This window comes from Rana temporaria, chromosome 13 (genome assembly GCF_905171775.1).
Source record: "Rana temporaria chromosome 13, aRanTem1.1, whole genome shotgun sequence".
NCBI classification, from domain to species: Eukaryota; Metazoa; Chordata; class Amphibia; order Anura; family Ranidae; genus Rana; species Rana temporaria.
Window position 1 is genome coordinate 10,197,947 of NC_053501.1, and position 24,169 is coordinate 10,222,115.

The window sequence follows — 24,169 nt, forward strand, 5'->3', positions numbered from 1 at the left end:
TGAGCACCCCCCTCAGGCGAACAGTTGGACGCGCCCTCTATCCCGGAAGAGACACTGGGCGAAACCATTTTGCCGTTGAAGGAGGGGGAGAGTAAAATCAGAACGTAGCTTCCAGAGAAAGCCGCGCCGGGGTGTACCTGTGTGTTGTTGTAGAGAAGCCAATACAGTGCCGGTACACAGCTGGCGGGTCGGTGTATGCCGCCTCTGTCCCGGACATCAACCGCCCCCCCAGACTTGAACGGTGCCGGTCAGTTTCCGGTCATGCGCAGTGCGGGTAGTAGCGGATGGAGGGCTGGTGGTGAAACCGGTGCATGGGTTGAGCGGGGAGCGCTGAGGGTCAGAGTGCTGTGACAGGTAACCGGCTAAGGACCTCACCGAGCGGAGTCCTGCCTATGGAGGCCAGAGAAGGAGTGACTGTTACCCATAGCAACCAGCAGGAGTTGCTGTAGAGAGTGAGACCCCAGCTCCCCCCCCCCCCCCAACAACTGGGACAAGGCCGCTGTTGCCCAGGGCAACCACTTTAAAGGGGCCCTGTCATGCTGATCCTCCAGCTTCACCTCAAATGACAAGTTCTGGTTTCACTGGCTACCTGCTTGTCCTGGAGTCAGAGGCAGCACTTGGGGGGGGGGGGGGGGCATGGTTTGTTGTTGCTGGTGATCTGCCGATATGGTTTCTCCTATCGATTTGGTTCCCCTCTTGACTGCGCAGGTGCAATCTAAGCCGACGGAAATCACCGAACCTGAGCAGCTGTAGCCAGCGGTCCAGGGCGACGTGGAATTTGCTGTAAGTGGCGGAGACCGATGTGTGTTCCTCTGTACTGGGAACACACAGCCGTCTCCTCACCGCTGACAGGACGTGGATCTGTGTGTTTACACCCCATCATTACACACACAGATCCATGGTCCTGCCATGATTGCGGGCAATCGCGGGTGCCCGGCGGACACCGTCGGTCACGAGCATCGGCACTCCCGCTGTGCAGCGGGCACGCACACCTGCTATCCCGTTTAAAGGGACCCACGTATACCGCCCAGAAGCGATTCAGTTCGCATGCGCCGCGCTTTATAAGTTTTTCATTCATTCATTCATTCATTCATACCTAAAGTGGCTCTCCTGCTGATCGGAAACCCTCCCCCCCTCCGGTGTCACATTTGACACCTTTCAGGGGGGAGGGGGTGGAGATACCTGTCTAAAGACAGGTATTTGCACCCACTTCCGGCCACCGTCTACGGGCAGAATGCGGGCAGGACGTCACGTCCTGTGCCCCCCCCCCCCCCGCGTTGTGCTCTGGGAACACTCGGCTCCCAGAGCACAGCGGGAGCCAATCAGCAGGCGCAGCGCAACTCGCTTATGCGCCGTAGGGAGCCGGGTAGTGAAGCCGGAGCGCTTCACTTCCTGGTTCCCTCACCGAGGATGGCGGGGGGGGCAGCAGAGTGACGAGCGATCGCTCGTCCTCTGTTGCGGGCGGCGCTGGACTCCAGGACAGGTAAGTGTGCCGATGTTAAAAGTCAGCAGCTGCAGTATTTGTAGCTGCTGACTTTTAATATTTTTTTTTTCAGCGGACATCCGCTTTAAGGAGAGTTTATGGTGAGATTATATCTGCATGTATTATTTATATGCTTGTTTCTTAACCACTTGTCGACCATCCAACAGTAATTTTACTGCTGGCCACCAACTTCCACAAGCATTATGATGTACCGGTACATCGCCCCACTCATCTGCCATCTGTGTCCACCTGACACAGCGGATTGCGGTGCTCGGTATCGGGCCACTGTGAGTATCTCAGATACCACATGATCGCTGTGCGATCACATGACACCTAGTAAACAACAGTAATGCAATCCATTCATGACATCATTGTTTACTACTGTGTGTGATCTGGGCCAATCGCAGCACCCTGTATCCTGTGATAGTTGTGGGCCAATCACAGCATCACAATGTGGTTAGCATTTCCGCCTGGCAGCACTGGGGTCGTTGGTTCGAATCCCAACCATGGCACTACCTGCCTGGAGTTTGCATGTTCTCCCTGTGCCGGCGTGGGTTTCCTCCGGTACTCTGGTACTCCATAAACATGCTGGTAGATCAATTGGCCCTTATATATGTATGTACTATGAATGTGAGTTGGGGACTGTAGAATGTAAGCTCCTTGAGGGCAGCGACTGATGTGAATGTAGAATACATATATAAAGTGCTGCGTAAATTGACGCCGCTATATAAGTACCTAAAATACATTTTCTTTTATCAGGTTAGCAGCAGCTGCCAGGATGACCTCCATCATCAAGCTGACGACGCTCTCTGGAGCGCAGGAGGAGTCGGCCCTCTGCTACTTGCTGCAGGTGGATGAATTTCGCTTTCTACTTGACTGTGGCTGGGATGAAAATTTTTCTATGGAGATCATTGAAGCCATCAAAAAGTAAGTGTCATATCGAGGATTCTTTCCTACTCATTACTAGACACAGATCTCGGGTGTAAACTTTAAAATGATAGTAAACACATGCTGTTTAATTTACATTGTCCCTTCTATTTCTGTATATGGATAAAGTCCCTTTTTCCTAATCGATATTCAGCTGTCACATGACCCAGCTCTCTCCCTGCCTGTCTGCAGGGAAACATAAGCAGGAGGAGCATCTAGTCCTCTGCTGCTGGTTGCATGTTTAAAAAAAAAAAAAAAAACAACAACAAAAGACGGCCTTTGGACTACAAAATGAGAATAAAAGACCAATATTAAAGCAGAGTTCCACCCTAAAGTGGAACTTCCGCACATTTGATCCCCCCCCCCTCTCTGGTGCCACAATTGGCACCTTTTGAGGGGAGGGGGGACAGGATACCTGTCTTTGGCCCGTGACGTCACCGTGGGGCTCCCTCCTCCTCACCTCTGAGCCAATAGGAGAGAGGAGCGGGGCTTCACACATGCGCCGTAGGGTTCTCGCCGAAAGGCTACACGTTTGGGTTCCCATACCCACAATGGCGGCGGCAGCTGCCGACAGCTGATGGAAACGTCAGCTGCGGTCCCGACATCGCTGGACTCCAGAACAGGTTAGTGTCCTATTATTAAAAGCCAGCAGCTGCAGTATGTGTAGCTACTGGGTTTTATTTTTAATTTTTTTGTCCGGAACTCCGCTTTAATTAACTGTTTTAAATTCCCATACAAATATATATTTGAAATCAAATCTTTATTATTGTTTGGCAATACCTTGGTGTGGGCGGATTTCTGCCAGTCACAAACTGTGTCACACCCCTCCAGCCTGTGTAAAATAAGAGGGAGGTGACGCCTCCGTCAATCTAAATGTAATATCCTACCCCCATTGTGTTTAGCTGGTTAGGGGGCATGGAGGAGGAGGGAGGGAGTGGGCTGTCGTTTACCACTGTGTGATGGAGTGGGGTCTGTAATGGGGGGATCTGTATTGGAGGGGGGTCTGTGGTGGGGAGCATCTGTGTTTGTGGGGGGTGGAATCTGTGTTTGTGGGAGGGGAGGGGGGGAGGTGGAGGAGTCTAATAGGGGTGGGGGGGGTGGTCTGTGATAGAAGGGGGGTTGAGGGGGCTCTGTGATGGGGAGCATCTGTGTTTGTGGGGGGGTGGAATCTGTGTTTGTGGGGGAGAGGGGGAGGTGGAGGAGTCTAATCAGGGTGGTCTGTGATAGAGAGGGGGGGGGGGGGTTGAGGGGGCTCTGTGGTGGGGAGCATCTGTGTTTGTGGAAGGGGGTCTACGATGGGGGTGGAGGAGTCTAATCGGGGTGGGGGGGTTGTGATGGAGGGGGTCTTTAAAGAGAAACACTGTGATGGGATGGTCTGTAATGGGTTGGGGGGGGGGGGGGTCACTGATGGGTCTGTCTATGATGGGGGACTGTGATGTAAAAGGGAGGTATGTGCTGTGAAGGGGGGACTGAGGGCACTGAAGTAAGGCTTGTTCACACTTGTGCAGAGATCTATGTTTTTTTGCCCTAGAAAAACACAGGTATCTACAGGGGCAATAGAAAACACGGGAGGCTGTGATGTGAAGGATCTGGGTCGTCACCAATATGACACTCGGACCTCTGCTGGAAAAAAATGTTACTGAAAAAATATTAAAGCACGCTTTGGGAGATGTAAACAAATGATCTTGGAGATGTAAACAAATGAACCAGGGAGATTACTGCCTTTGCGTTAACCTGAGTATTTCTGTTCGGTTTTCCTCCTAGGTATGTACATCAGATAGATGCTGTGCTTCTTTCTCATCCAGATCCCCTACACCTCGGAGCGCTCCCCTACGCCGTGGGCAAGCTAGGATTAAACTGTGCTATATATGCTACAATCCCTGTATATAAGATGGGGCAGATGTTTATGTATGACTTGTACCAGGTCAGTATTACTTCTTCTCGTATCTCTTCAAGTCTACATTTTTTCAGAGAATGTGTAAAGTTGTAATTGTTTTCATATTTCAGTCTCGACACAACACAGAAGATTTTAATTTGTACACCCTGGATGATGTGGATTCGGCGTTTGATAAGATACAGCAGCTGAAATTCTCACAGATCGTCCATCTGAAAGGTAGGCATTGAAGAATGTGCTGCGATCTGTAGGCTGGTAAAGGCTAAATTCACCTTTAGGAAAAAAATGATAATTGTAGAGGGAAATTGCCGCTCCAAACCCAAAACCTCTGAAGCACACGCCCTGTTGGAACCTTCAGGTGCAGGCTCTGCAACGAATTAGGAGAAAAAGAGCAATCCTGGACGGCCGCACACCGTTGAAGGCATCTTTATTGCATCTTGAATAGCAGATAAAATCCAATACAATCACTTCATGTTTGGCAAAGGCAGGGGATGTGCAGCTGACGCGTTTCACACAATAGATCAGCGCTTAGTCTTATGACCAACTGCCACCCATGGACGCTTATGTGCGGCGTGTAGGTGTTAAAGTGGAGTTCCACCCAAAAGTGGAACTTCCGCTTAATCCACTCCTCGCCCCCTTACATGCCACATTTGGCATGTCATTTTTTTTGGGGGGGGAGTGGGGGCTTCAAGAGGAGTGGGACTTCCTGTCCCACTTCCTCCTTCCGCCGAGGGGCTGCTAAGGCGAATAGTCTAATCGCCTTTCTGCAGCCCCTCCCTGTAGGCGATCGCCTGGGACACGTGACAGGTCCCAAGCGATCGCCTGTCCAATTGGATGGCGCTCGCGCATGCGCTGTGGGTGCCTGGCCGTGAAGCTGAAAGCTGTCACGGCTGGATGCCCACACTTGGAATGAAGTGGCTGGCGGGAGAGGGGGGAGAGGAGCGGCGCCCCAGCTGGCGCGTCGCTGGAACGTGGAGCAGGTGAGTGTATGTCTATTAAAAGCCAGCAGCTACACTTTTTGTAGCTGCTGACTTTAATAAACATAAAAAAATTATGGAACACCCCTTTAAAGCCCACCTTCTGCACATGTGTTATGTAGGCAACGAGAGGTCAAACCTACATTACATTTAAAGTTAACCAAATAATTCCCTTTTATATTACTGATCCACACTTTCTTCTTCTGCAGGAAAAGGACACGGTTTGTCTATCGCCCCGTTGCCAGCTGGTCACATGATCGGAGGCACCATATGGAAGATTGTAAAGGACGGGGAGGAGGAGATTATATACGCTGTAGACTTCAACCACAAAAGGGAGATGTAAGTCACGGGGTCTCACAAGAGCACAGCTTAAAGGGGTCCTCTTCTTTACCTGTAGAGGAATTTAACCACTTGTCACCCAAGCCAATTCTCACATTTTTCTCCTACATGTAAAAATCATCATTTGTTTGCTAGAAATTTGCTCAGAACCCCCAAACATTATAAATATTTTCTTCTATCTTTTCATGTGACAACACTGAAGAAATGACACTTTGCTACAATGTAGAGTAGTGAGTGTACAGCTTGTGTAACAGTGTAAATTTGCTGTCCCCTCAAAATAACTGGCAACAAAAGTGAGTACACCCCGAAGTGAAAATGTCCAAAATTGGGCCCAAAGTGTCAATATTTTGTGCAATGCCTTAACCCTCTTGGGCATGGAGGTCACCAGAGCTTCACAGGTTGTCACTGGATTCCTCTTCCCCTCCTCCATGATGACATCACAGAGCTGGTGGATGTTGGAGACCTTGCGCTCCTCCATCTTCCGTTTGAGGAGCCCCACAGATGATCAATAGGGTTTTGGTCTGGAGACATGCTTGGCCAGTCCATCACCTTTACCCTCAGCTTCTTTAGCAAGGCAGTGGTGGTCTTGGAGGTATGTTTGGGGTCGTTATGTTGGAATACTGCCCTGCGGTCCAGTCTCTGAAGGGAGGGGATAATGCTCTGCTTCAGTATGTCACAGTACATGTTCATGGTTCCCTCAATGATCTGTAGCCCCCCAGTGCCGGCAGCACTCATGCAGCCCCAGACCATGACACTCCCACCACCATGCTTGACTGTAGGCAAGACACACTTGTCTTTGTCCTTCTCACCTGGTTGCCGCCACACACGCTTGTCACCATCTGACACCAAATAAGTTTATCTTGGTCTCATCAGACCACAGGACATGGTTCCAGTAATCCATGTCCTTAGTCTGCTTGTCTTCAGCAAACTGTTTGCAGGCTTTCTTGTGCATCATCTTTAGAAGAGGCTTCCTTCTGGGATGACAGCCATGCAGACCAATTTTATGCAGTGTGCGGCGTATGGTCTGACAGGCTGACCCCCCACCCCTTCAACCTCTGCAGCAATGCTGGCAGCACTCATACGTCTATTTCTCAGACAACCTCTGGATAAGCGCTGAGCACGTGCACTCAACTTCTTTGGTCGACCATGGCAAGGCCTGTTCTGAGTAGAACCTGTCCTGTTATACCGCTGTATGGCCTTGGCCACCGTGCTGCAGCTCAGTTTCAGGGTCTTGGCGATCTTCTTATAGCCTAGACCATCTTTATGTAGAGCAACAATTATTTTTTTCAGAGAGAGTTCTTTGCCATGAGGTGCCATGTTGAACTTCCAGTGACCAGTATGAGAGAGTGAGAGCGATAACACCAAATTTAAGACACCTGCTCCCCATTCACACCTGAGACCTTGTAACACTAACAAGTCACATGACACCGGGGAGGGAAAATGTCTAATTGGACCCAATTTGGACATTTTCACTTAGTGGTGTACTCACTTTTGTTGCCAGCGGTTTAGACATTAATGGCTGTGTGTTGAGTTATTTTGAGGGGGACAGCAAATGTACACTGTTATACAAGCTGTACACTCACTACACAACATTATAGATACAAAGTGTCATTTCTTCAGTGTTGTCACATGAAAAGATAGAAGAAAATATTTACAGAAATGTGAGGGGTGTACTTACTTTTGTGAGATACTGTATGTTTATGAATTGGGGTACTGACAGCATTATAAATATGTCCCCTGTGTAAGATCTCATTACAACTTCACTTTAATAACCTCGCAAAGCATTTTTTTTCTCTTGCATTCTATGAAAACCACCCAGAATTCTCCTTTTTAGTTTTCATGTTCCTGTTGTTGTCATTTTGTGTTGTTATTTTCTAATTTTGTCTTTTATTATTTTGGTAGACATTTAAATGGCTGCTCACTGGAAATGATTAGCCGCCCATCTCTGCTCATCACAGACAGTTTTAATGCTACTTATGTCCAGCCGAGAAGAAAGCAAAGAGATGAACAACTACTAAGTATGTACCGATCTCTTCTCCTGTTGCTGTCTGCATATTTCTAGTTGTTGCACCAGTCAGTGGGACTTTAGAACTTAAAGTGGAACTTTTAGTAATTTTTTTTTCAACTTTCCATCTATTAAATCTTCTGCTTTTGTTGTTTTTTAACTTTGGATAGTAAAACATTTTTTTTTCTGCCTGTAAATACCGTATACAGTCCTTTTTTTCAGTACAGAGGGAGACTGTGTAAAGCCTGGTACACACGATCAAATTTTCTGCGGACAAAGCGTAGGACTTTTGTCCGAAGAGCATTGGCCAGAAACTTGTATTGCATACAAACGGCAAAGAATTGTCAGCCAACAAACGCGAAACAACGTGTTTTTTTTTTTTTTTTTTGCTCTTTAGCACCACCCTTTGGGCAACTTCTGCTAATGTTGTGTTATGGTGAGCATTGCTTCCGAGCATGCGTGTTTGTACTTTGGAGTTTTGTTCGGACTTGTGTACACACAATCGGATATCCCGACAACACACATTAGTTGGCGGACAATTTTAACCACTTGCTTACCGGGCACATATACCCCCCCTCCTGCCCAGGTGAAATTTCAGCTTCCGGCACTGCGTCGCTTTAACTGACAATTGCGCGGTCGTGCGACGTGGCTCCCAAACAAAATTGACGCCCTTTTTTCCCCACAAATAGAGCTTTCTTTTGGTGGTATTTGATCACCTCTGCGGTTTTTATTTTTTGCGCTATAAACAAAAAAAAGCAACAATTTTTTTCAAAATTTTTTTTTTTTTCTCGGTCTAGGTCGATACGTATTCTTCTACATATTTTTGGTAAAAAAAAAAATCGCAATAAGCGCTTACAAAATATGGGACAGAATTATTATTATTATTATTATTATTATTATTATTAATTTGTTTTTTTAATTTTATTTTTTTTACTTGTAATGGCGGCGATCTGCGTTTTTTTTTATTTTTTTTTTTTATTGGGACTGCGACATTATGGCGGACACATCGGACACTTTTGACACATTTTTGGCGCCATTCACATTTATACAGCGATCAGTGCTATAAATATGCACTAATTACTGTATAAATGTGACTGGCATTGAAGGGGTTAACACTAGGGGGTGAGGAAGGGGTTAAATGTGTACCTGTATTGTGTTCCAACTGTGGGGGGAGGGGGGTGACTGGGGGAGGTGACACAGATCGGTCTCCTCTCTCCCCTGACAGGACGTGGAGCTCTGTGTTTACACACAGAGCTCCACGTCCCTGCTCTGTCATTACCGATCACGGGTACCTGGCGGATATCGCGACCGCCAGGCACGCGCATCGGCATCTCGGGGACGTGCCGGGCGCTCGCGCGCCCCCCAGTGGCCGGAGGAATCCAGGACGTCATATGACGTCCTGTTGGATTTTCAGAGCCACCGTGAAGCCGTCATTTTACAATGACCCGGGGCTCAAGTGGTTAAAGCTCTATTTATGTGAACAAAATGATAAAAAATGTCATATGGGTACAGTGTAGCATGACCGCGCAATTGTCAGTCAAAATGTGATAGCGCTGACAGCTGGAAATTGGCCTGAGCAGGAAGGGGGTAAAAGTGCCTAGTATTTTAGTGGTTAAAACCCATTGAAGAAGTACACTGAATATGCTCCTGACTTGAGTCTGAGTGTTTTAACTGCGCTGTCTTATATTTTTGTGTGCAGCAAACGTCCTGGAGACCCTTCGCGGTGACGGCAATGTGTTAATAGCGGTGGACACGGCTGGAAGGGTGCTGGAACTTGCACAGTTGCTCGATCAGATTTGGAGGACCAAAGACGCTGGACTCGGTGTATACTCCCTGGCACTTCTCAATAACGTGAGCTACAATGTGGTGGAGTTTTCCAAGTCTCAGGTAAGTCCCGTGCTGCAGTTATAAGTTTGCTTTATACATATTGGCCCGGATTCACGTAACACTTACGCCGACGTATCTCGAGATACGCCACGTAAGTGTAAATGTGCGCCGTCTTATCTATGGGCCGTGCCCATAGAACTAGATACGCCTGAAAATAGGCTTCCTCCGACCGACGTAACTTGCCGGCGCATATTTACGCTGGCCGCCTCATTGCAAATATGCAAATGAGGGAGATACGCCGATTCACAAGCGTAGTTGCGCCCGGCGCATAATATACGCGGTTTGCGTAAGGCTTACGTCCGGCGTAAAGTTATTAGCCATCTATGAGGCGAAACTCATGCAAAGGTATGGACCAGGGAACAGCCGTCGTATTTTACGTTGTTTACGTAGTACGTGAATAGGGCTGGGCGTAGGTTACGTTCACGTCGTAGGCATTGAGCCGTTGTATCTTAGGGAGTATATTCGACGTGATTCTGAGCATGTGCACTGGGATACGTCCACGGGATGGCGCATGCGCTGTTCGTTCGGCCCATCATTTGCATGGGGTCACGCTTCATTTAAATGGATCACGCCCACTTCCACCTACTTTGAATTAGGCCAGCTTACACCTACGAATTTACGTTACGCCGGGGCAACGTTGGGAGCAAGTGCTTTGTGAATACTGTGCTTGCCTCCCTGTGTTACGTTGGCGTAGCGCATATGAGATGCGCTACGCCGGCAGAAATATGCGCCGATGTATGTGAATCCAGGCCATACTTCGATGTATTGGTTTTAGTTAGGGTTGTCCCGATACCACTTTTTTAAGACCGAGTACAAGTACCGATACTTTTTTTTCAAGTACTCGCTCCAATACTTACGCCGCTCTAACTTTAGGAGTGAGTTCTTTATTCAGAAAGAACTTGCGCCCTTAGTTACGGCGGCGTAACGTATGTGTTGCGGCGTAAGGCCGCGTAATTCAAATGGGGATGTTGGGGGCGTGTATTATTTAAATGTGTCTTGACCCCGCGTTTTTTAAGCTTTTTTTTTTGAACGGCGCATGCGCCGTCCGTAAAATATCCCAGTGTGCATTACTCTAAATGACGTCGCAAGGACGTCATGGGTTTCGACGTGAACGTAAATTACGTCCAGCCGTATTCGCGAACGGCTTACACAAACGATGTAAAATTTCAAAACTCGGCGCGGGAACGACGGCCATACTTAACATTAGCTACGCCTCATATAGCAGGGGTAACTATACGCCGGAAAAAGCCGAGCGCAAACAACGTAAAAAAAAAAACGCCGGGCGGTCGTTCATTTCTGAATCGGCGTAAATCCTAATTTGCATATTCCTCGCGTAAAACATACAGAAGCGCCACCTAGCGGCCAGCCTGAAATTGCAGCCTAAGATCCGACGGTGTAAGACACTTACACCTGGCGGATCTTAGGGATATCTATGCGTAACCTGATTCTCTGAATCAGTCGCATAGATACGACCGGACGGACTCAGAGATACGATGGCGTATCTCTTTCTGAATCCGGCCCAGTGTGTTTTTTCTTTTTCTTTTTTTGTTATTTTCTACAATAATATTTTTTATTCTTCCTTTTTTTTTTCTGCGGGATACATGGAGGAATACACGGAGGGATACACGGCGGAATACACAGAGGGAGAGAGAAACACGGAGGGAGGGAGAAACACGGCGGGGGACACGAAGGGAGGGAGACTGCAGCAAAACGGAGGGGGGCTGGAGGAGGACACGGGACAGTCAGCGGTGATCGTGTGGGGGGGAGTCACAAGCACCTGAAAGCCGCAGAGAGAGAGAGAGACACTTGTAACTTCCCCATGCACTGATCACCGCTGACAGTACAAGTATCGGGTGAAGCATCGGGAGCATTTGCGCAAATGCTTGGTATTGGGACAACCCTAGTTTTAGTTATATGTTGGTGCTGTAGTGATTGCTGTGCACTTTGTATTGGCGATTGCTCAAACTCCTGTCTCCTAGCAACTGTTTTTTTTTTTGGATTGCAAATATGTACCTGCTTTGTATCACAGGTGGAGTGGATGAGCGATAAACTGATGAGATGTTTTGAAGACAAGAGGAACAATCCCTTTCAGTTCCGACACCTCACCTTGTGTCACGGCTTCGCAGACCTCGCTCGTGTCCCTAGTCCGAAAGTGGTGCTGGCCAGCCAGCCTGACCTGGAATGTGGTTTCTCCAGAGAGCTGTTCATCCAGTGGTGTCAGGATCCCAAAAACTCCATTATTCTCACCTACCGCACCTCTCCTGGAACCCTCAGCCGATATCTGATCGATAACCCATCCGAGAAGATCATAGATATTGAGGTATGTCACAGCCTGGCTTAATGGACACAGGTACTTGGTTTAGATATTTTACTTATTTGTGTCCAAGGGGCAAGTGTTAATCAGTAACCCTTTCGTGACTAGAGGTTATTGAAGCCTGTCACTCGATATTTGCGCAGCGGTTTTTCAAACACACATTTTTGGGGGGGAAAAATACACTTTAATTAACCACTTGAGCTCCGGAAGGTTTACCCCCTGTTCCTGACCAGGCAAATTTTTTGCGACTCTGCACTGCGTTGCTTTAACCACTTAAGCCCCGGACCAAAATGCAGCTAAAGGCCCAGGCCAGGTTTTGCGATTCGGCACTGCGTCGCTTTAACAGACAATTGCGCGGTCGTGCGACGTGGCTCCCAAACAAAATTGACGTCCTTTTTTTCCCCACAAATAGAGCTTTCTTTTGGTGGTATTTGATCACCTCTGCGGTTTTTAGTTTTTGCGCTCTAAACAAAAATAGAGCGACAATTTTGAAAAAAATTCTATATTTTTTACTTTTTTCTATAATAAATATCCCCCAAAAATATATTAAAAAAACATTTTTTTCCTCAGTTTAGGCCGATACATATTCTTCTACATATTTTTGGTAAAAAAAAATCGCAATAAGCGTTTATCGGTTGGTTTGCACGAAATTTATAGCGTTTACAAAACAGGGGATAGTTTTATTGCATTTTTATGAATTTTTTTTTTTTTTTTTTACTAGTAATGGCGGCGATCAGCGATTTTTTTCGTGACTGCGACATTATGGCGGACACATCGGACAATTTTGACACATTTTTGGGACCATTGTCATTTTCACAGCAAAAAATGCATTTAAATTGCATTGTTTATTGTGAAAATGACAGTTGCAGTTTGGGAGTTAACCACAGGGGGCGCTGTAGGAGTTATGTTTCACCTAGTGTGTGTTTACAACTGTAGGGGGGTGTGGCTGTAGGTCTGACGTCATCGATTGTGTCTCCCTATAAAAGGGATCACACGATCGATGCAGCCGCCACAGTGAAGCACGGGGAAGCAGTGTTTACATACGGCTCTCCCCGTTCTTCAGCTCCGGGGAGCGATCGCGAGGGGGTAGCTAGAAACGAATAGCCGCCCCCTCATCCCGGATCGCTCCCAGACGATTTCCAACCGCCTCATGTACCGGGGGAGGTCCCGATCGGACCCCCGACCCAAGTCTAGGCAGGGACGTACGGGTACGCCCATCTGCCTGTACGTGCCATTCTGTGGACGTATATGTACATGCGGCGGTCGTTAAGTGGTTAACTGACCATTGCACGGTCGTGTGACGCTGTACCCAAATAAAATTTATGTGCACTTTGCTGGTGAGCAAACCGAAGATCTGGTCAAAAAAATAAAAATCCTTTTTCTTATGTTCAGCTTAGAAAACGCGTAAAACTGGAAGGAAAGGAGCTGGAGGAATATTTAGAGAAAGAGAGACTGAAGAAAGAAGCTGCCAAGAAGCTGGAACAGTCCAAAGAGTGAGTACCGCATTGTTTTATCACCATACTCCATGCAGCTACAATCTCTCCTATTCTCACTGGGATCTCTGTTTTCCGCTCCCAGGGCCGACATTGACTCCAGCGATGAGAGCGACATAGAAGAGGACATCGATCAGCCGATTGTACACAAGGCCAAACACGACCTGATGATGAAGAACGAGGGCAGCCGCAAGGGCTTCTTCAAACTGGCCAAAAAGTGTTACCCTATGTTCCCCACCACCGAGGAGCGTGTCAAATGGGATGAATATGGAGAAATCATAAAGTGAGGCTTTCTTCATTTTTGATTCTTCTGATTTTTGTATGGCAGTTCACGTCAAAATTAACATATTGCTTTCGTACAAGGCCCGAAGACTTCCTGGTCCCAGAGCTTCAAGCGACTGAGGAGGAGAAGAGCAAGTTGGAGTCCGGCTTGACAAATGGAGAAGAACCAATGGACCAGGACCTGTCTGATGTCCCCACAAAGTGCATCTCTACAACAGAGCCCATGGAGATAAAGTAAGTGAACCTGTCGTCCCTGTTTAGAGTCTGATAGATCATAAACTCCATTTTCTCTTTCGTTCATAGACGGACACAGCCTTCATTGACCTTAGGGTTATGCTTCTTCCTACCAGGAGATCTCCTGGTAGGAAGAAGCATAACCCTAAGGTCAATGAAGGCTGTGTCCGTCTATGAACTCAGAGAAATGGATTTTACAGTGAGTACAAAAATCCTTTTTTTTTTGGGGCTCCCTTCACATGGGCATTTCCAATCAGGTGGACAAAATCGGAAGTTTCATGCAGCCCTATGGACAGGCAGATGTAAACAGACTTGTTTCCATTAAAGCGGAGTTCCACCTAAAAATGGAACTTCCACTTAATCCACTCCTTCCCCCCTTACATGCCACATTTGGCATGTAATTTTTTTGGGGGGGTAGTGGGGGGGTCAGGAGGAGTGGGACTTCCTGTCCCACTTCCTCCTTCCGCTGAGGGGCTGGTAAGGCGATTAGCTTAATCGCCTTATTGCAGCCCCTCCCTGTAGGCGAGCGCCTGTCCAATCGGACGGCGCTGCGCCGCTCGCGCAAGTGCAGTGCCGCATGCGCAGTGGGTGCCTGGCCGTGAAGCCGAAAGCTGTCACTGCTGGGTGCCCACACTAGGAATGAAGACGCCGGCTGGCGAGGGGGGGCGAGGAGCGGAGCCCCAGCCGGAGCGGAGCTGGAACCGTGAAGCAGGTAAGTGTCTGTTTATTAAAAGCCAGCAGCTACACTTTTTGTAGCTGCTGACTTTTAATAAACGTAAAAAAAGGCTGGAACACCCCTTTAAGACTTGCCTACCAAGATTGCGTGGTCCATTTACATCTGGCTGCCCATAGAGCAATCGTGGGTCTGCTTGTGTCCGTTGGGAACATACTGAATGGCACAGATGTAAATAAAACAAAAACTGTTCAGCACCGAACCAGCAGGAGATCTACTCACAGCTCCCCGCTGATCAGAACAGACTCCACTCCCTGTGAGGCTGGGTTCACACTAGAGATGGGCGATTTTGGCCCCAAACAAAATCTGCAATATATATATATTTTTTTTAACTCGATTCGATATTAAGTGATATGTCACATTAAAGTTGAATGGAAAATGGAAGCGGGGGGGAGGGGGGGGTTGCGCTGACGACAGTGACATGTCACATTAAAGTTGAGAAGCGGGGGGAGGGGGTGTTCTGCTGTCGGAAATTACATCTTAGATTAAAGTGAGAAGCGGGGGGAACCTCTAGTAGTTTGGGGGGCACACCGCAGCTTTGCGGGGCCCTAAGAGGCTTGCATAGTGAGCCTATAGGGTGGGATCAGCCCTGCACACCAGTCCTACGTTTTTAGGCGAGGCTGCGGCTTCGGCCTAGTCCACCACGATCTTGGGAAAAGGCCGCGGACTAGGCCGACGCCACGGCCTAGCCTAAAAAATCCTGCCCGCGGCTCGCCGTGATCCTGGGCTTCGGTCTAGTCCGTGGAGCGGGTGTCTTCTGGGAGGGGGGGGGGAGAATCTAAAAAGATTATAAAAGATTATCGCAACTCGATTCTAGATTCAAATCGATTTTTTTTTTTCCAGCCCTAGTTCACACCTAAGACGGATCTGTCGCACAGAATGGGGTCCGGTGCATCCTGGTTCACCGTTTCAGGTCCGATTTCAACCCGAATTTTGGGCTGAAACGGACCAAAAAACGCACATACTTTTTCCAGCAAAGCGCACCGGACCTGCTGCTGATATATGTGAACCGGCTCCATAGAGAGCCAGTCGCATTCTCCTGCTATGCAAATTGGATGCCAGGGAAAGCTGCTTCCAATTCGCATTGTTGTGAACCCAGCCTAAAGGAAGGCACGTTATTGTATTTATTTATTTTTAACCACTTGCGGACCACCCGCCGGTACAGGTAAAGCAACGTACTGGTATGTTGCTGCCCATTTCCGGGTTTAGGGCGCGCGCATTGTAAACGGCAGGATTCAGTCAGCAGGTCCTTATGCTTTGCAGATCAGTAACGTCCTTCCTTTCATAGCTGTGTAAAAACAGAATGCGTAGTTTTGGTTTACATTAACTGCAAGCTTGTTTAATCCCCAGGGCCAGAGTCACATACATTGACTATGAAGGGAGGTCTGACGGTGACTCCATCAAGAAGATCATTAACCAGATGAAACCTAGACAGCTGGTAATTGTCCACGGGCCCCCTGACGCCAGCCAGGACCTTGCAGAATCCTGCAGAGCTTTTGGAGGGAAAGACATAAAGGTTTACACCCCAAAACTTCACGAGACTGTGGATGCAACTAGTGAAACGCACATTTACCAGGTAATTGAAAGACAACATACAGAGATCTTTGCAGCCTGTAGATGGCAGTGTGACTCTGTTTAGTACTGTAATTATCAGATACAATTACAGTAATACCTCGCTTCACAAACTTAATTCGTTCCATGACTCTGCAAGCTGAGTCAAATTTTCCCATAGGGTTTAATGTAAATCGGGTTATTCCGTTCTGAGCTTTTTTGTTTTTGAGCCACAAAAATTTGAAACGCAGTACAGTATGAAGAGAGATATTCATTCTTGACGCCTGCATTACCGCTCTGCATATTCTTGTAGCCTGCATTACCGCTCTGCATATTCTTGTCGCCTTCATTACCGCTCTGCATATTCCTTGCATATTCTTGTCACCTCTGTTACCGCTCTGCATATTCTTGTCACCTCTGTTACCGCTCTGCATATTCTTGTCACCTCTGTTACCGCTCTGCATATTCTTGTCACCTGCATTACCGCTCTGCATATTCCTTGCATATTCTTGTCACCTCCGTTACTGCTCTGCATATTCTTGTCACCTGCATTACCGCTCTGCATATTCCTTGCACATTCCTGTCGCCTGCATTGTCGCCTGCATTACCACTCTGCATATTCTTGTCACCTCCGTTACCGCTCTGCATATTATTGTCACCTGCATTTACCGCTCTGCATATTCGTGTCACCTGCATTACTGCTCTGCATATTCTTGTCACCTGCATTACTGCTCTGCATATTCTTGTCACCTGCATTACTGCTCTGCATATTCTTGTCACCTGCATTACCGCTCTGCATTTTCCTTGCACATTCCTGTCACCTGCATTACAGCTCTGCACATTCTTGTCGCCTGCGTCACAGCTCTGCACATTCTTGTCGCTGCGTCACAGCTCTGCACATTCTTTTTCGCCTGCGTCACAGCTCTGCACATTCTTGTCGCCTGCGTCACCGCTCTGCACATTCTTTTCAACAACATGCTTGCTCTGAACAGTCACCTTCATTATTACTCTGCACATCCTTCTTACCACCATGCTTGCTCTGAATTTTCTTTGGAGCCATGCTCGATGTACAGTACAGTATGTGATAAAAAGCACACACAAAAAGTTTTACAGCAAGTGCGCACAGGGATGTACAGTATGTGCTAAAAAGCTTCTCAATACTGTAAGTGTCTTCACAGTACACTTTCAGAGTGTCTCAGTGACCACCATCTTACCTACAGGAAGTTGTGACCACGTGTCAGAGCAAGGAACATGGCCGCGGTTTGTGTTCGTGAAACGAAGCAGAGTTTGTGTACCAAATTTTTTTCTTGTGAACTCTTCTGTTGCCTGAATCGAGTTGTTCGTGAACCGAGGTATTACTGTATAGCAGGGGTCTCCAAACTTTATAAACAAAAGGGCCAGTTTACTATCCTTCTAACTTTAGGGGGGCCGGACTATGACCAGTGGGGCAAGAAAATGTCCTGGTGTCAGCAGGACTAAACAAAGCTCATCATTGGTAGGGGGAGGAGTAGGGCCCTATTGATGGTATCAGTGGGAGATATATTGCCCCATCGATGGTGTCAGTGGGAGATATATTGCCCCTTCGTTGGTATCAGTGGGAGATATATTGCCCCATCAATGGTGTCAGTGGGAGGTATAGTGTCCCATCGATGGTGTCAGTGGGAGGTATAGTGTCCCATCGATGGTGTCAGTGGGAGGTATAGTGTCCCATCGATGGTATCATAGGGAGGTATAGTGTCCCATCGATGGTGTCAGTGGGAGGTATAGTGTCACATCGATGGTGTCAGTGGGAGGTATAGTGTCACATCGATGGTGTCAGTGGGAGGTATAGTGTCACATCGATGGTGTCAGCGGGAGATATATTGCCCCATTCATGGTGTCAGTGGGAGGAATAGTGTCCCATTATTGGTATCAGTGGGAAGAATAGTGTCTTATTGCCAGTGGCATGAGCTATGCCCCACTGTTGCTGACAGTGTGGGGAATATTGCCTCAAGGGCCGGATAAAAGCATGCAAAGGGCCACATCCGGCCCCAGGGCTGCAGTTTGGAGACCACTGCTGTATAGTATTAAAAAAATCAGATATGCAAACTAGACAGAGGTCGATTTACTAAAACTGAAAAGTGCAAAATCTGGTGCGGCTCTACATAAAAAAAAAAACACAATCAGCTTCCAGGTTTTTTAGTCAAAGCTTTATTGAACAACCTGAAGTTAGAAGCGGATTGGCTACCATGCAGCGCTGCACTGGATTTTGCACTCTCCAGTTTTAGTAAATCAACCCCCCATAGTGTTCCACCAAGCTAACTTTCATATATTTCCTTGTGACTTGCTACTGGATGTTGGGGTGCTCTTGAAATCCTTTTACTGCTTCCCTACAGGTCCGGTTGAAAGACTCCCTGGTCAGCTCTCTTAAGTTCTGCAAAGCTAAAGACACAGAGCTCGCCTGGATAGATGGCATGCTGGACATGCGCGTGTCCAAGGTCGACACCGGGGTCATCTTGGAAGAAGGAGAGTTGAAAGAGGAAGGGGAGGACAGCGAGATGCAAGTAGACGTACCGCCAGTGGATGCCAACACCATCGCTCAACAGAAAGTTATAAAGAGCCTGTTTGGAGATGATGACAAAGAGTTTACAGAGGAAAGCGAGGTCATCCCTACTTTGGAGCCTTTGACGAGTACTGAGGTGCGTAGTGTCTCTTATTTTCTTGTGTCCATTAGAGGGAGCTCCTGCTTCACCTAATAGTTTCTTCAGTATTTTAGTGCCTAAAAATGGAGAGCAACTGAGCATGTGCAGAGTAGGATGAGATAGTATTACTGGATGTTGCACATTTATAGATGCTTATTAACATTTTTTCATAGCTATACCTGCAATAGGGGCCAGTCTGAAGTTATCTAGCAGGACTTCATTTTCTGATTAAAGTTCCACTTTTAATAATGGAAAAAATGAAAGCCTGACTCCCCTTTATTATATACTTTAAATACGCCATTGACTTTATTGGTTGGTCTTTATAAATTCTGCATAACCAATCAAAGTTGTCTCAATTTTTAGTCTTTGTATTTTTTTTCAAAAGATTAAAGTAACCTCTGGTGATCCTGCCATGCTGCCGCATGTAATGGGGTGACAATTGTCCACCAAGTGCACTCTTGTGTTGTCCCCAAGCAGCTGTGATGACACACATTGTGTGGGTAGGGTCCAGTGTTGTCACTATCAAGAAGCCTGATCAATGACGCAAAGCCATTGCTGGAGTGCATAGAGACAAGAAAAAGCTTCTTCTTTCTTCTTTCTTCTCCTTCTCCCTCCTTCTCCTTCTTTCTTCTTCCTTCTCCTTCTCCCTCCTTCTCCTTCTTTCTTCTTCCTTCTCCTTCTCCCTCCTTCTCCTTCTTTCTTCTCCTTCTCCCTCCTTCTTTCTTCTTCCTTCTCCTTCTCCCTCCTTCTTTCTTCTTCCTTCTCCTTCTCCCTCCTTCTTTCTTCTTCCTTCTTCTTCCTTCTCCTTCCTTCTCCCTCCTTCTCCCTCCTTCTCCCTCCTTCTCCCTCCTTCTCCCTCCTTCTCCTTCTTTCTTCTTCCTTCTCCTTCTCCCTCCTTCTCCTTCTTTCTTCTTCCTTCTCCTTCTCCCTCCTTCTCCTTCTTTCTTCTTCCTTCTCCTTCCTTCTCCTTCTCCCTCCTTCTCCCTCCTTCTCCTTCTTTCTTCTTCCTTCTCCTTCTCCCTCCTTCTCCTTCTCCTTCTTTCTTCTTCCTCCTCCTTCTCCCTCCTTCTCCTTCTTTCTTCTTTCTTCTTCCTTCTCCTTCTCCTTCTCCCTCCTTCTCCTTCTTTCTTCTTCCTTCTCCTTCTCCCTCCTTCTCCTTCTTTCTTCTTCTCCTTCTTTCTTCTTCTCCTTCTTTCTTCTTCTCCTTCTTTCTTCTTCTCCTTCTTTCTTCTTCTCCTTCTTCTCCTTCATTGTCAAAGGCTTGTCATTCGCAGACATGACTAGACATGATGGTAAGTGTAGTTCCTGAACAAATGGAGGGCCATAGTTTGAAGACCCATGCGTAGATACTGTAGTCCATGTTGCTTTGTTCTGTTCTGTATCTGTTTGTTTTATGTGAAAATCTAAGACTGTAGTTTTAAAAAAAAAAAAGTATTAAGCCTGTGACTGACCTGGAATTGATTTGTCTGTCAGGTTCCCGGACATCAGTCTGTGTTCATGAACGAACCAAGATTATCGGATTTCAAGCAGGTCCTGCTCCGGGAAGGAATACAGGCGGAATTTGTGGGAGGAGTCCTCGTCTGTAACAACTTGGTGGCTGTTCGCAGGGTGAGTGACTGCGCCATCTGCCTGTGGTGTCCGGTACAGTTTGGCAGAGTGTAGTGTTCCCATTCGGACTAGCTGTTCCTCAAATGCTGCAACAATACAGGAATCTAAGGGGGCCAAATTCACACTACGCACATTTTAGTATTTTTTTTATTTTTTGCTAGTAATGGCGGCAATCAGCGACCTTACAGCAGAATTGCAATATACCGGCAGACTATCTGACACTTTCTGGTAACCAGTGACACTAATACAGTGATCAGTGCTAAAAAATATGCACTGTCACTGTACTTAATGACACTGGCTGGGAAGTGGTTAAACATCTAGGGTGATCAAAGAGTTAAATGTGTGCCTAGCCAGTGTTTTACTGTACTGTGGGGGAGGCCCATTTACTAGGGGAAGAGATGGCTTCTATACACAAATGTAATCTCTTCCCTCCTGTCTGAACGGCGATCTGCCTTGTACACATAGGGAGACCGCCATTCTGTCTCTCTGCAGGATAATTGGCGGATGCCAGCGTCCATTGAGTCCCGCGGTACCTGCCGATCGGCTCCCGTTGTTGAAAAAAAATAAAAAGTCCAGCCCATCCCTCATGACAGGTCAGAGCTCCGCTTTGTTTACGTAGGCAGAGCTCCGTCCTGTGTGTGTGTGTTTCCTCGCCGATCAGAGGGTGCCGGCATACATCCATTGGCGAGATATAGAGAGAGAGGTAGATATATTTCAGAGAGAGAGAGATACAGGTTGGTGTAGTGGGGTGATATAGGGTAGTTTGGGTGGTATAGGGCAAGTCAGGGTTGCATAGTGCAAGTTAGGGTGGCACAGGGCAGGTTGGGGTGGTATAGTGCAAGTTAGGGTGGCATAGGGCAAGTTGGGAGGGCATGGGAAAGGTTGGGGTGGTACAGGGCAAGTTAGGGTGGCATTGGGCAGGTTGGGGTGGTATAGGGCAAGTTATGGGGGCATAGGGCAGATTGGGGTGGCACAGGGCAAGTTGGGGTGGCACAGGGCAAGTTGGGGTGGCACAGGGCAGGCTGGGGGGGGGTACAGGCCAGGCTGGGTGGTACAGGGCAGGCTGGGGTGGTACAGGGCAGGTTGGGTGGTACAGAGTAGGCTAGCATTGCACAAGGCAGGCTGGGTGGTACAGGTTAAGCTGGCATTGCACAAGGCAGGCTGGGTGGTACAGAGTAGGCTGGCATTGCACAGGGCAGGCAGGGATTGCATAGGGCAGGCTGGGTGGTACAGGGTAGGCTGGCATTGCACAGGGCAGGCTGGGTGGTACAGGGTAGGCTGGGGTGGTACAGGGCAGGCTGGGTGGTACAAGGTAGGCTGTGGTGGCACAGTGCATCTTGGAACTCTATGTAGTGACACTGCAGAGTAACTTACTTACTTACTTACATAGCATGAATGCAGATGAAGACCCGGGCTTGTGGGCGGGGCTGCTGTGTCCACACCTCTCGCTGCAGCATCATCGATGGTGAAGGAGTCTGTGGGAGGAGAGGAGGAGGCAGCCACACCCACAGCTCCACCTACCAACTCCGACTCACACGGGGATAGCCTGACTGAGGAATGTTACAGGCAGCCTCCCTGCATGGCTAGATGCCCTGCTCGCACCGCTCCAATCAATACAGTACGGTGTTTAGCGGCGCTGCGGCCCCGGTGTCCCCCCTCTGGCGGGTGTTACCTGCTGGGCATGTTAGCTAAAAAAAAAAAAAACGGGATGGTGTCAGCCCTCTAGCGGGTGTCAACCAGGTGCGGACCGCACCCCCCTAGCAACGCCCCTGCGCTCTCTCTCTCTCTCTCTCTCTCTCTCTCATATAGATAGAGATTATATCATTGTTTTACTTGTGTACAAATATGAGAAAAAGGACCAGTCAGCAAATGGTTAGACGTATGCATGCGCAAGAAAAAATACATTGCCATATAAATTGTTTTCATCATTGTATCTGCTAAAAAAAAAAAAAAAAAAAAAATTGTATCCATTTTGTTACTTTTGTTACTTTGCAGACGGAGACGGGACGCATCGGCTTAGAGGGGTGCATCTGTGAGGACTTTTACAAAATCCGAGAACTCTTGTATTCCCAGTACGCCATCGTCTGATCCAAAGATTACTGGGGAAAAAAAACTTTTATACCTTGGAGCCCCCATCATCACCCGACCAAGACCGCTGCTTCTTCAGGAGTAGTTGTGTTTTTTTTTTTTTTTTTTATATTGTTTTGTAGTCCTGTTCAGCCCTACAACATTTGTGGGGTTTTGAGTCACAAGCAGAGTTGTATTATTTTTATGTTTTATCCTTTTTTTTTTTTTTTTTTCCTTCATGTATATTATTTTGTTGAAATCTGCTGGTATAGCAGTGAGAATACGAGGCCTTTAAAAAGGAAAATAATTGCAGTTTGCCCTATTTCAGTGCTAAATTTGCACCCCCCCCCCCCCCCCCCCCCACTCATAAATGCTTGACATGAAAGGTCATAATGTTGAAGCAAAGCTATGAAAATAGACAAAACGGTAAAATGTGGCCAACAGACAAGATTATGTCTGTGCTTCTTCCAGTAAAGATGTATGCTCCAGGTCTCCGTCAGGATATTGGTTTGAACATTTCCATCCAGGCCCCTCTGACTGCGTCATTGAGATTTGCCTCTATTGTTTGAGGTCCAACGCTTGTGTGTAATATAGAACTGTGAGGATAACATGACTGCACTAATGCAGTTAGGTTGGTATGCATTTGTCTGACATCTACAGTAAAGTTTAACTGAACCCCTTCCACATACACTCTTTGCTTGTCATGTGTTATCTGCTTATGAACACTAGGGGGCAGACACTGATTAAAGTAGCATTCCAGCCAAATGTTACTAAACCCACACCAGTAAAATCAGTCTGTATATGCAGTAATGCATGCTTGTTATACTCACTGTGGAACCTAAGGGGAGGGGGGTTAATCCTCTGCATTGTGTAAAAAGGCTGTTTGATCCTGTCTTCTCTGATCCTCTTCTTCTATTATCCCCAATCCATCACCTGTTAAGACAGGCTTCGGAGTTACTGCACATGCTCGGTTTAATGTGTATTGCTAGGTTTGTTTTGTTTTTTCTTGAGTGAGTGCATCTGGCTCTGACGGGGAGTGGGCTGAACAGGAGTGGGTCAGCTGCTGGTTTTCCAGCATGCACATCCAACAGAAGCCCTTCTTTAGGACTAAGGATGAGCTCTGGCTTGTTCGCATAGAACACGTGCAGAGCCCGCCAGGAAGTCTGCACGGCGCTGCGCTAATAACAGCCAGGGAGACATTTCACGATCCCTGCAGCCGAGCATCGGGACAATGTCTCCCTGGCTGTGATTAGCACAGCGCCGTGCTCACTTCCTGGCGGGCTCTGCACGTGTTCTATGCGAACACGCCAGCGCTCATCCTTATTTAGGACGGACCAACATACACACGAGCAGAATGTCGGCCAGGAAAATTTTGTACCGGCAAATGTCTCCCGACAGTCTGCATGTGTCAGGGCTTTAGTGCCCATCAGTGGCACCTATCAATGCCCATCAGTGCCGCTCAATGCACATCAAAAATGTCTTGTTTGCAAAAAAATTTAACAACTTGAAAAGATTTTTTATTTATTTTTTGTTTATTCAGCAAAAAACAAAGCAGCGATTAACCACTTGCTGCACGCCGATATACGTCGGCAGAATGGCAGCGGTGGGCAAATGGGCGCACCTGTAGGTCCCCTTTAACCGCTTAACGACCGCCGCATGTACATATATGTCGCAAAATGGCACAGACAGGCAGA

At 47.5% G+C, this 24,169-nt stretch overlaps 1 protein-coding gene across 1 annotated transcript; it reads left to right on the plus strand.

The window, feature by feature from the left end:
* Positions 1-247: 247 nt before the first annotated feature.
* CPSF2 (cleavage and polyadenylation specific factor 2) lies at positions 248-22,829 on the plus strand. Its single transcript, XM_040333630.1, has 15 exons — positions 248-354; positions 2,243-2,410; positions 4,175-4,334; positions 4,418-4,523; positions 5,491-5,620; positions 7,523-7,638; positions 9,325-9,512; positions 11,542-11,832; positions 13,219-13,319; positions 13,405-13,602; positions 13,683-13,835; positions 15,919-16,144; positions 18,495-18,797; positions 20,274-20,408; positions 22,404-22,829. The coding sequence occupies exons 2-15, from the start codon at positions 2,262-2,264 to the stop codon at positions 22,494-22,496; spliced, it is 2,349 nt and encodes a 782-aa protein (XP_040189564.1). The 5' UTR covers positions 248-354; positions 2,243-2,261; the 3' UTR covers positions 22,497-22,829.
* The last annotated feature ends 1,340 nt before the right edge of the window (positions 22,830-24,169 follow it).